The 13,949-nt window shown below is 36.8% G+C and overlaps 1 protein-coding gene across 1 annotated transcript in view; it reads right to left on the bottom strand.

The window, feature by feature from the left end:
* Positions 1-7,222, bottom strand: part of LOC126366113 (proton channel OtopLc-like) — a 31,827-nt gene extending 24,605 nt beyond the window's left edge. The window contains exons 1-2 of the mRNA XM_050009048.1: positions 6,913-7,222; positions 6,422-6,525 (exon numbers count right to left, since the gene is read on the bottom strand). Of these exons, the coding sequence (XP_049865005.1) occupies positions 6,422-6,525 (104 nt within the window). The 5' untranslated portion in view covers positions 6,913-7,222. The remainder of the gene's footprint in view (positions 1-6,421; positions 6,526-6,912) is intronic.
* Between the last annotated feature and the right edge of the window lie 6,727 nt (positions 7,223-13,949).

Genomic DNA, 13,949 nt, shown 5'->3' with positions numbered 1-13,949 from the left:
ACTTTCTTATACCTGGGGAGTCAAAAAGGTCATATCAAAGCAGTTTATCTAAAAAGCAATTTGACAATGCGCATATAAAAGTAAGTGCGCAATGCAAACAAAATGTCAAATAGCAATATTGCTTTTTTAGATGAATTGGCATTTTAACTCCCTTGATCTTATACAGTCTTCCTTAATAGAAAATACTTTAAGCATAAGATGCATGCACCGAGCTAATTAACTTTTCAAGCTCAAGACTACATAATTGAAGAAAGCGGTCGTAAGGGCCAACTGCCTTCGGGCAAGTCTGGGGCCAAGAGCAAACCCATCAAAGGTAAAAAAAGGCCAAGTGAGCGTAAAACGCGCGCTTCATAAGTATGAGCAAATATGTATTTCATACTTCAATTTATACAAACTTTATGACACGAAGCTACGCGAAAATATATTAAAAGGTCGTCTTGTGTATTATAACCTGCAGGACAATAAGTCAAATATCGACTGTCTTCTTCTTATCGTGTGGGTTGTGAGGTGGAATACCAACCTCATCAACCCTAGTGTCAGGGTTATTACTGACCCGCCAAAAACCCCTAACATGGCTCATGTAACGACTACATAAATACATTAGTAAGTAGTAACCGGGACCAACGGCTTAACGTTCCTTCCGAAGCACGGATCATCTTACTTTCGGACAATCAGGAGATCAGCCTGTAATGTCCTAACCAAACTAGGGATCACAAAGTGATTTTTGTGACATGTCCCCACCGGGATTCGAACCCGGGGCTCAACCACTGGACCATGGAGGCCGTTAATTCGCCGTTAATATCGACTGTTATGCAACGAGACCCTTCTATATCACAGGAAAGCTAAAACCCTTAGTATGATGGGCTATTTATAAAAAAAATACTTTTGTATGCAGTATTTTACGAAAAGTAATGATACAATTGCAGTCTATCACATAAAATATACATTGTAGGTAAAGTAGCTTTGGAATTTGAGAAGCAGTAGAGCTATTGTAGTTATCTGTTCGTAGGAGTAGTAGTAAAAGAGAGTGGGGTTGAACAGGCGACAGCGTTCTCTTACAAGGAGCGCATTAGGGCCTTTCCATCCCCTCTCTTCTATTCCGTGCTCAAGACACACAAATAGATATCTAACCGCGCGTTGAACTGGACGAGAAGCGATAGTTTGCATAAAATGTTTTTTACAAATGTATTATTTACAACCAAAAGTAGGTTTATTAACAAATAAAGGAACACAATTTTTTTTTTGACGTGACTTATTATACGTAGATTTGCCGCAGATGGCATTAACTACTTGGCCGGAGGAACACCAAAGAACACTTATTGGATGTAAGTAATATTTATTTAAGTTCTATCAAATAGGTTAATTGTTTTGATTTAGATGCAAATATGTTTGTGAATGTAGCTCGGTACCGATACGAATTTTAGCGGGTCGAAAAGGGTACATTCTATACCTAAGTAGTATTAATTTTGTATCATCATCACCACATACACATATCATAGCGTTATCCTTTTTCTCAGGGTCCGCTTACCTAACCTGAAGGTTTGACAGGTCCGGTTTTGTTTTACAGAAGCGACTGCCTGTTTGACCATTCAACCCGAAGGGAAAACCAGCCCAAGTCATAATTTTTTATGTTTATTTTGGTTATTTGAGCATAATGTATTCATTCTTTATGCTTGTACCTATTATTCTTTACTCTATGCTCTGGGTATTTGTGCCTTAATCGTTAGCATGAGGCACAACAGCTAATTAGACCGCATGATTCATATGCACAGAATATTCTCTTTGAGTTACTCAGAGTACACTTTCAAGAAAAAATGTGTCATGTCTGTTAGTATTGAAGTTTGATCCAGTATTACTGGATTACGATTAGATAAGATAGTATTAGGTATGTCTAATCTCCCCACCAAACGTCCTCCGTGGTCTAATGGTTGAGGCTTACGATCTGGAGGTCCTGGGTTCGCACTTTGGTGGGGACAATCACTGTCACTATAAAGTGCATCACTTTTTTCTAAAAAATAAATGAAAAATGGGTTGGAATGTCCCGAATACCTAATGCAATACGCACTAGCCAATTTGTATAGATTTATCTTGCAGCGCGATCGTCGCGCGGATGCAGTACTGCAGCGACGTAATTTGGAGGAGTGCTAAAATACTGTCCTTTTTGTCCTGCTTAATGTGCATCAAGGTTAATGAAAAGGAAGAGCGAAGAATAAATACATAACGGTTTTAGTTTTCTTATGATTTGTAGTGCAGCTCACCCCAAAAAGGTGCACAGGCGTGAGTCAGTAACGTGCCTACGTTTGTGTAAAATATAAGAGATAAAACTATTGCGAGACAAAAGAAACGCCATTTAAAAGAAAGTTTAATTAAATCTAGGCTTTGTTTACAATGGCGCTGTGGTATCCGATGCGACGCGATTTCATTTCCCATGTCTGGTAGGCTTCACTTTATAACCGTAGGTTTCACTTTATAACGGTAGGCTTCACTTTATAACAACTGCCGCTTTATAACCAGTGACGTCACAATCGGGTGGCAGAGCGCGCAAAATGGCCTCAGAGCCGAGAGGCCGTCAGCACAAGGGGAACCTAATTATTTATTATAAAAACTATTTATCAGTGTTGGTGAGTAAAATTATAAAGTCAGATGAAAAACAGCATGTTCAAAACATCAACCTCATTTTCCCTTTTAACTTATTTACAAATATTAATTATGATATAAGTACGGTCACGAGCATTAATATGTATACACTTTGATACCATGTCACATTAAATTTTTTGACAAATTGAACTGTAAGTCTCACTAAATGTCAAATATGTTAGTGCGACAGAGTCCTAAAGTGGGTACATTATATTGCTCATGCCTGTACGTAACAATGAGTACGACGTTTGACTGGGTTTATTGATGACGTCACCGTTTTGTATTCTCATCATCATCTCCCTAGCGTTATCCCGTTTTTAGAGATCCGCTTACCTAATCTGAGGATTTGACAGCTCTAAAGTTACAAAAAAATATATCTCATTTTTGATTAGGCTATCATGTAGCTTAATCACGGCTACCCCAATGAGAAATAGGCGTGAATAGCGTGATACTTCTTCTGTTTAATAAAATAATGAAACTACAACATAGAGAGGGCCGCATCCGATGAATTACCGGGCCTAGTCACGTCACTGTTTGTAACTAGTGTTCCAAGAGGCATTTTATAAAACGTCGGGAAAATTCTCTCACTATTCCGGCTTACAGTTTGCTGGACTAGCACTCAAATGAATTTATTGAACTCTATTAGCATTGTTCGATAGAGATTGTTTGGACTTGTTGTGTTTTTTTGCTTCTATGTTGGAGTGGGAGCGAATAAAAAACCCATAACACGTCCAGCTTTTTTCCGCGTATGTTCTGAAAACTGAGGCGATTGCGTCCTTTTAATAAGATTACGTTTAACCTTACCGTTCATCATACAAAATCGGTGATAACCCTTTTCGGAGGTTTACATGGTTATGTGCCTGGTTCGAATTCTATTAAAGTAATTTGGTATTATATTACAATTTATGTACACCATTAACACATGTTTATGGAACACGATATTCGTGCGTCACCCAACAGGGTCCAACATAATATCAGCGTCGTGGTTCACGCCGCGACTTGTGCTGAGTGAGGCCCTTTTATCTCAGGACGTCCACCACCACCTTATGATAATTACGACAAATATCCGTCTTGCTTTTTTTGTAATTGTTTAGTGGAAATTTGATATGATGTTAAAACACATAATAACGGGTTCTTACCGCGTTTAAAATAGGGATATGAGACTCCCGATATTTCGACACTGCTACCTACTCCACTCCAATCTCATCAGTCATCCCGTGATCATGGAACTTGCAACAGTGTCGAAATATCGGGAGTCTCATATCCCTATTTTAAACGCGGTAAGAACCCGTTATTATGATAATAACCGCGTAAACTTAAAACAATGAATGATGTTGTTGTTTTTTTTTTTGTGTGTGTAGCGCCCTTTTATAATAAACTATTTCTATTCTATTTTAATTCCGGCTACCTATGAGACATTGATATCACACGGTTTCCAGGACTTAAAACATAGCTGTCGAGGAGTGAGTGTACTATAACACTTCTGCCTACCCCATTGGGGATACAGGCGTGATGCTAAGTTATGTTATATGGTTCATTATGTTCATCCCCCAAAGGCTGCCCAAATTGTACTGTATTCACGTGTTATGTTTGATTGTTGAAATTTAGTTCTGTGCAATAATAGTATTTTATGCAACAGTTGTATAAGAAGGGTCAAAAAATGCGAGTGGCGTGAGTTGCGATGTGAGCCTTGGCGAACATCGCAATAAGAGACGCCACGAGCATTTTTTGACCTAGTTATACAACGTTGCATACAATACTTTTTCTACGACGACGTAATTTTAAATGAAACAAAAATTATACAAAGAAAAATTTTATTTCTAAAAATTATTTTCCAACGCGCGGGAAAATGGCGGCAAATGTATACTTTTTTTTTATAGTATATCTATGGCACCAAACAAAGTAAAGGTGCCAGTTTCCAGGTCAAAAAAAAAAAAAAAACAACAACAATGCTTTTTTGGCGACATTATAGTACAGTTACACTTTGTAAACAATGCTTTTATAGGCCATAGAGCGTACACTTTTTCAAAGAGTTTAATTATGTATGTACTTATATTAGACTTTTTGGTTATTTAAATGCCAGATTAAAGTAGAGGAGTAGAAAAAGTATATTTTTTCATCCCTTGCGTTAGTTAATTTTCCATTAACTTGTCTTTGCCTGTTCTAGAAGTGGATGGCGGGTGACGGCTATCTGTTGGGTACCAGCAATAATAGCCCAGAAGAACACACACACACACACACACACTTGCGTATCTCGAAGGTTCCTGTCAGTTTTTCCCTTATTTAATTTCTTTTTTTTTTATTTCTGTTTTTTTTTTGATATATTTTTTGGATTATATAATTATACATTTCTCTAATATTTGTAGCTACCTAGTAACACATTAGAATATATTAAATAATTACCAAGGGTTGGGGCCTGGTGACCTGTAGTACAAGGGAAATCCTTTTACAAGCACCAGCTCCCTTAAAATACACTTGTATCACAATGTTAGCCAACTAAGAAATTTTTTTGTTTTGTTTTGTGTTTTAAGTGGAGAAATAAACATTTTTATTATTATTATTTATTATTATATTTGATTTGATTTTCAGCCACTTCGTATCAAAAGTGGCCAGCCCATTGGGAATTACGGGCGTGAGTTTATGCATACTATAATAAAAATGTATGTGTGTGTCTGTTTGTTTGTCCATCTTTCACGAGAAAACGGAAAATTGGTACATTAGGTAAGGGGAACCGTGTTACCGCGAATTTAACGCGAGCGATGATGCCGCGGGCAAAAGCTAGTATATCTATATTTTCTGGACCAGATATTATATTATATAAAATTCTGTGTATATTCTGTGTACAGTCATGAGCAATATAATGTACCCAATTTAGGACTCTGTCGCACTAACATATTTGACATTTAGTGAGACTTTTGAATACAAATTGTCAAAAAAGTTAATGTGACATGGTACCAAAGTAAGTAAGGTAATTTTCAGTAGGAAAACTAGGTTTACATTCAATGTTAATATCTATTAGCGGTTCATTTAATACAGCAAATAGGCCTGATCAAGGCTAAAATATATGTACTTATGACTTTTAGAGGTTAAATATTTTCCGTTAATAATTTTAATAAATACATGTTAATAGGTACTTAACATTTAAATACTTTGGCAGCAATATTTCTGGATAATTTCGCATTTGCTTACATACTTAGGTTTCCCTTTGTAAGTACATAATTGGGTTACTATGAATTGATAGATTTTAACTAAATTAGTACTTCACATAAAAATAAAATATCTACATCTAATCTTCCAGTAGCTTTTTTTTAAATAAGATCAACTGAAATACTTTCGTGGTTTTTTATTATAATGTACATAGCTGTAAGTGATCCATTAAATAAATAAATACATTTATGCCGAACAATGTTCTGTTTTTCACTACCATACCTACCTATATTTTTAAAAACGTCGACCTTTTTTTTATTTTCAATTGTTTTATTTATTTGTGAATTTTTGAAAAATGAATGTTTCTTTTTTCTTTCTAAAGGCTTATTGCTAAATAGTCAGACAGCGTGCATTACAAATTTGATTTTTTTTTATACAAAATCACAAATAATTTCGCCTTGTGGGTATTCGTTTATTTTCAATTATTTTATTTGCGAGTCTTTGAAAAATGAATGTTTTGTTTTTTCTTTCTAAAGGCTGATTTCTCAATAGTCAGACAGCGTCCATTCCAAATTTGAGTTTTTATTAAAAATTTGCTTTAAATAGAATAATGACGTACTTATAAATATTGACTGACCTGTCATTGTCATTTTCTTCCTGCACGGTGTCCATGTCGGTAACGGTGATAACGCCCGGTCGCATCTCGGCAGCGTCACTCAGTGCGCGCTTACCCGCACTCATCTACACACAACACACACATTTATTACTCCCCCACTCATTTACACACTTGCCGAAAAAAACTCACTAGCCAATACTAAACTTTTAACATTAAAATATGACATCACTGTCACAAAACAATGAGAAAACCAATCACTTTGCCATATTGTTTCCTACTTTGAAACAGTAAAAAATAAATTTATTTAATGACCTACTTACACCAATACAAAGAGATTAAAATAAATTAAAATAGAACGTGCAATTAATTTAATGTTTGCAAAGGACTGCGGAAAAATTATAAAATAAAAGCTATGACGGATGAATACAAATATTGAAAGAGTTTACAATGAAATGAAATCCGGCTTACGCCATATAGTTTATTTGAACAATGAAATTGATTGCTAAACTTACCTGTCTATTAAATGTTTACTAGTTTTTTTCCTGGAATATTTTTTCATTGCCCTAATATTCGGTGCGTCTGTGGGGCGCTCAGCGTTCGTAATTGAATTGGCGCGGCACATTCAAATTGCTTTCGGCAATATGTTTATTTTTTTTACCATTTTATGGTTGAAGTGAAGACTAGCGTCTTTGTAGCTCGCTGGGCGAGACTGCCTCAAACTTTGTTTTAGGCGAGCTACGGACGGCATGCTACGCTATCTGACTTGTGTAAACAATCAGATAATCCTTTAATGTCTGTTTGCTGATGTCAAGTGTGCCCCCACTTCAGATACACTTCATACTGGCAATGAGCTGATTAAATTGATATGTATACAACATGTATACAAGCCAATAAGCTGACGAAATGTCACGTGATTAGCTTAAGTATATTACTTATGAGTACATATATACCATGCTATTTCATCTGCAGAGCGACAAGCGGCAACAAGAGCGAAAAGAAATTGTAGACAACAAAGGGGTTAAAGAGGGGGGGGGGGAGCCATGTCAGGGGCCTTTGGCGGCTCAATAATAACCCTGACACCAGGGTTGATGGGGTTGGTAATCCACCTCACAACCCACACGATAGAAGAAGAAGAAGAAGAAGGGGTTAAACATTCATCCAAAAAAGCAATATTGCTTTTTGACATTTGTTGGTATTGCTCACTTATATTTTTAAATGCGCAAATGTCAGAAATAAGAATCATTTATTCAACGTAATTATCATAGATAAACTTGTTGAAGGTCAATTTATAATTTTTCAATCTACGTCATTTCGCAAGGTGTTATGGCTGAGGAGAAGAAATGACGAGAAACTGCAACAGCAACACATCTTTTAAATCACTGTAGGTAAACATTACAAGTTGTTCAATAAATAGGGAAACACATCCAATACCAGGATTTTTTATCATTTAGGTATTAATTATTCTTATTACCTTTTTTAGATAAGTAAGCTTCACAGGAGCTTTAAATTTACATTCTGACAAATTCAAAATATTGTCTGTTATTTCAACTATTTCCTGGTAAGTATGTCAAATAACTTGAGCTCCTCCGTGCTTCGGAAGGCACGTTAAGCCGTTGGTCCCGGCTGCATTAGCAGTCGTTAATAACCATCAATCCGCACTGGGCCCGCGTGATGGTTTAAGGCCCGATCTCCCTATCCATCCATAGGGAAGGCCCGTGCCCCAGCAGTGGGGACGTTAATGGGCTACATACATAAACTCACGCCTATTTCCCACCGCGGTAAGCAGAGACTAGAATTTAATTTGCTTCGATCCTGACACACTTCTCTTGCTTCCTCCACATTCATCAATCGCTTCTACACGCACGCCCGGTTCAGAGCAGCAGCGGTTAACAGGTACCTAATTCTTAATTTTTGTAATTTAACCATGTCTTAGTGAGACTCTGATCCTGCAGTCAAATTGCTTATGCAATTTTGCAGGACATTGCATTTATACCAGTGTTACTTAAGGCTTAATAATAATCACCATGAAAACTAAATACATATTTATAGGTGCCGCGCAAGAACGTCGGCGTCTAATTTCAAAATTCGAACATATGTATAAAATAAATTGATAAAAAATAAAAACAACGGTCCGCGCGGAGCCATCACGATTTAAGTCTAAACTATGTTCGAGGGGGGGGTGAGGTAAACTTAACTCAGACGCTGGTGGGGAGAGCGGAGAGTTCTATACATAGTTTTATTCCTTATTCTATGCCAATAGTATAAACCTATTTTCAGATAAGAATAACCTATAATTAATTTTAATTTTACTTAAATATTTGTTTCTAAACGAATAATGACCGTCATAAGACTTCTGTTTGTAAGTATAACATCAAAGAAACCGATAGAACAAAACCTTGTTTTCAAACCATAAACAAGGTCGAAAATATTTCTTAACATATCGATGGAAATAGTTAAAAGGGACTTTCCAGATTACTTTCCAAAAAAAAAAAAAATGGCGCTGTAAAAAAATTCTTCGATTAACTTTCTAATTTTATGGACAACAGACATTATGCATCTTTTATCATTGTTTTTGGGTATAAATGATGACCATTTTTATTACAGCCAGGTACAATACATCGAATTGTAGCGTTGACAGCGACTTTCCGAACGGCGACCCACGCTACGGCGACTCTCTTTACGGCGAGTGGCCTTATTTTCCCTTTACGTCGAGCGAGTTTTGACGTTATTGTACAGTTATGGTAAAAACTGTTTTCTTCCATCCATTATTATTCTAATCAAAATAATAACAAAACAATATAGGCAGCAACATAATTCCATACATAATCTGATTCCAATATAAAGAAACAATTATTTTTATATATGCTTCTGCCATTACATTATATTATTGAATAAATATGTACCCGTAATGAGAAAATAGGTTACGATAAATCTGTACAGCGCCATCCATATTATTTTTGGGAATTGTAACCTGGAAAGTCAATCATTAATTAATATAAGAATTTTACTCAAAATAGGCAAAGGTATACGAATAAAACGCATACTCTCACTTGCAGTCATACGCACAAGCATGCATGCATACACAATCTGCCTATTAGGTACACATAATGTCTCTGTCTAGCAAGTACATAATTAAGAATATGTAATTAAACTTGATCCCAAGACCCTCGGGTCGTAGGGCTACACAGGAATCTTTGCTGTTTAGCAATAAGGCCGCCTATTGTGCTTATGTTTTATTCGTATGTTATGTCCTTTATATATGTTGTTGTGCAATAAAGTATTATTGATTGATTGATTGATTGAATCTTTGCTTTAATCTTTTACCTATTATTTCTTTTCATTATCGATGTATAAACGCCAAAAGCATTGTAATCTTTTTCTTATCGTGTGGGTAGTTAGGTCGATTATCAAACCATTGTAATAGTTGTTAAGTATTTAGCAATTTCTTTTAAGCAACAATAGGTGCATACTCATTTAGTTATAAGAGCGCCCGCCAACAAAGTGGTATAAGTTTGGCGAAATATTTTTTTTAAGAAAAATTGTACCTTTTTTAGAATAAATAAATAAAAAATAATAATTGAGGAGCTCGGTGGTGCAATGGTAAACGCGCTCGCGGTCTGCGAAGGCCGGTCATAGGATGGGTGACCACAAAAAAAAAGTTTCATCTCGAGCTCATCCGTGCTTCGGAAGGCACGTTAAGCCGTTGGTCCCGGCTGCATTAGCAGTCGTTAATAACCATCAATTCGCACTGGGCCCGCGTGGTGGTTTACCTAAGCCCGATCTCCCTATCCATCCATAGGGAAGGCCCGTGCCCCAGCAGTGGGGACGTTAATGGGCTGGTGATGATGATACGATTAAAATACATAGAGATTAAATTTTAAAATGACATTGATTTTGATTAATTAATAATTGCCATCACACGCTATTTATAATCTGCGTCGTCGGGACTCTTTAAGGGAGCTGTTTAAAGAAATAAATATACTGACGGTCGCTATCAATATATTTATGAAAACATTATGTATGTTCGGAAAAATATATCTCTCCTTTCGAGAAACTGTGAAAGGCATACTTACAATTCAAGAAATAAAAATAAAATTGCTATACTAGATTTTTTGGGGTTATGTATACGTTTTTACAATAAAATACCAGATTTTAAATTTGTCAGAAAATAAATTTAAAGCTCACGTGAAGCTTACTTTATGTAAAAAAATGTTATTATAAGTTTAATGACTTCCTAAATGATAAAAATGTCTAGTATTGAATGTGTTCCTCTAGTTATTAAATAACTTGTAATGTATACCCCAATTGATTTAAAAGATGTGTTGCTGTTGCAGTTTCTTGTCACTTTTTCTCCTCAGCCATAACACTATGCGAAATGACGTAAATTCAAAAATGTTACATTGACCTTCAACAAGTTTATCCATGATAATTAAGTACGTCGAATAAATGATTGTGTTTCTGATTCCAATTCGTGGTTTCTAGGATTAGTGGCCGATTACTGGCAATAGCTTAGCCCCATATAACATGGGGCTTAAACATAGCTGGCGAGGAGTGGTGTACATACTATACACCTCTGTCTAGCCTCTTGGGGATACAGGCGTGGTGCCATGTTATGTAAGTTATTTTAAAATGATTTTGAAAAGAGTTTTGAATGGTCATTAATGAGATTTTTTTTTTAAACTGTGTTGAATAAAACCTCACCTGATTATCCGAAAAAGTAAGATGATTCCGTGCTTTGGAGGGCACGTTAAGCTGTTTGTCCCGGCTATTAGCCGTAAAAACACCTCCACCAACCCGCATTGGAGCAGCGTGGTGGAGTATGCTCCATACCCGGTGGAGCTCGGTGGCGCAGCGGTAAACGCGCTCGGTCTGCGATTGTTGAAGTTAAGCAACTTTCGCAAAGGCCGGTCATAGGATGGGTGACCACAAAAAAAAAGTTTTCATCTCGAGCTCCTCCGTGCTTCGGATGGCACGTCAATCCGTTGGTCCCGGCTGCATTAGCAGTCGTTAATAACCATCAATCCGCACTGGGCCCACGTGATGGTTTAAGGCCCGATCTCCCTATCCATCCATAGGGAAGGCCCGTGCCCCAGCAGTTACGGACGTTAATGGGCTGATGATGATGATATTCACGTACTCTTCTTCTAATCTTTTGAGGTAGAATACCAGCCTCATCAACCCTGGTGTCAGGGTTATGATTGAGCCGCCAAAGGCCCCTGGCTCATGTAACGATAAAACTCACTTACATCAGTAAATAGTAACCGGGACCAACGGCTTAACCTGCCTTCCGAAGCACGGATCATCTTACTTTCGGACAATCAGGAGATCAGCCTGTAATGTCCTAACCAAACTAGGGATCACAAAGTGATTTTTGTGACATGTCCCCACTGGGATTCGAACCCGGGACCAACTGGATCATCTTACTTTCGGACAATCGGGTACTTACTTCCAATGTTGAGTTCTTGTGGTTCAGTATCCCTCGCGATCAATAAAAAAATGTGAAAATCCCTTATTTTTGAATGCACAAAGGCTAAGATTAAAGCGAGGGTGGGTAAGTTTGTTTGTGTTGTGTCCGGGCGGTCCTCTAAGGTTGTTAGGTTGTTGAATAAGTTTCTGAATTAAGAGAACTGAAAGTTTTCTCATCTCGAGATTACAGCCAAGTGTTTACCGTTTGGCTGTAGATGCGGCCGCGTCTCGGCTCGTAGACCCCTCATAGTCCGCGCTACATTGTGCTCGATACAGGCTAATTTATTTTTTAATTGCCTTTTTCAAGTCACAGACTAAATTAGCAATATCTTTTCAAGGCAAACCATCGCAGTAATATGTCTTGAAAGACTTTATTCTTTGTGAATAATTCATTGTTGTGTTGAGATAACGGTTAGTTTTTGCTTTAGTTATTTGTTGGATAACATATACATAAACTGCCTATATACGTCCCACTGCTGGGCACAGGCCTCCCCTCAATCAACCGGAGGGGGTATGGAGCATACTCCACCACGCTGCTCCACTGCGGGTTGGTGGAGGTGTTTTTACGGCTAATAGGCTGGACCAACGGGTTAATGTGCCCTTCGAAGCACGGAATCATCTTACTTTTGTTGGATAAATTGATTTTAAATGTGAATTGGTTTGCTTTGTGTTGTATAGAGATGGGTATCGATATTGGCGCGTCCCTAGCGCTAACGCTCTAGTATTGTCGTAAAATATTTGCTCCTGTGTACCGCACCTGCGACTGTGTCGCTGGCGTCGCTGCACTCTAAACTCACAGTGATTTATATACAAAAACCGACAAACAAATATAACCACGAAACTTCTTCACAATACATAACATTAGCTCACGATTATATCCAATGGGGTAGACAGGTACATCCATCGTAAGATGAGATCCTGTTCCTTTATTATTCCGCACTCATTCGTTAGATTAGTGAGGTGTGGGTACTTATCTAAGTGTCTCACCGACTTTTTTGTTAGCCCAGTTTGTAATGGTCGAGCCAACTGTGATAGTGAAAAATGCACTTAAGATAAATTAATAACTCATTGGTGAAAATCCGGCATCGGGATTGGAACCGGCGCGGCGGTGCTCCGTGTTTGAAAACCATCACTGTGACTTCTTCTCAATATGCCGTGCACGTTAAGCCGTTGGTCCCGGTTGCTGCTTACTGATGTAATTTAGTAGTCGTAACATGAGCCAAGTCAGGGGCTTTTGTTGGGTCAATATTAACCTGTCAATCTGGTAATCCAACCTCACAATCCATCTTCTTATTTTTTTTTAAAGAACGTCTAGGGCCCTGTGCTATACAGGTTGTGAGAAGCTGCAGTAGTTTTAGGCGGATGAGACGTTCGTTAGAAATTGACGATTCAAAGTGGAACTATGTTACCTATTGAATAAAGATATTTTTGAATTTGAATTTGAATCTTCTTTTATTGACGACTTGAGTTTGCTGCGCGTAAATTTTAGTCATTTTATTTATCTTTTGTAATAACTATTGTTGTGATTATTACTGTTTTATTGTATTTGTTCTCTATGGGTATATGCCTGTTAATAAATGATTATTTAATTTATTTAATTTAATTTAATTTAAAAATACGCCATAATAAAACGCTTATTATTTTCCAGAAATTTCCAGTAACATTATTAGTTACCTATAACTTTACATGGAAATAGTATTTCTAACTTTGACTATAAAATAAGTTCTTTAGAAAAGTTGAAGCTATTATTTCCGATGGAGTCCAGATAATCCGTTAGTAAAAAGGAAGGTAAACTGATAGGAGTCCTATAAAAAATCTTATTTTTCTTCTTTTAAAATTATTTAGCTTGTACAAAAAGTACTGGCGAAATATTTGAATCTATTTTGTATTTAATAGATTTGTTTTACAAAAAGTGTTTTGTCTTGTTCCAATTCTAATTAACTAAGTATTTTATTTATATTACATTTATTTCAAATTTTACTTCATATGATATTAGTAATTTTAGGATGACAAAATATAATTTTACTTTTTTTTAGCACAGGCCTAGACCAATGATTGTCGAATTTCTTTTCGAATTCATGTT

The sequence above is a fragment of the Pectinophora gossypiella genome, chromosome 4 (genome assembly GCF_024362695.1).
Source record: "Pectinophora gossypiella chromosome 4, ilPecGoss1.1, whole genome shotgun sequence".
NCBI lineage: Eukaryota > Metazoa > Arthropoda > Insecta > Lepidoptera > Gelechiidae > Pectinophora > Pectinophora gossypiella.
This window is presented reverse-complemented; position numbering and strand designations above follow the sequence as displayed.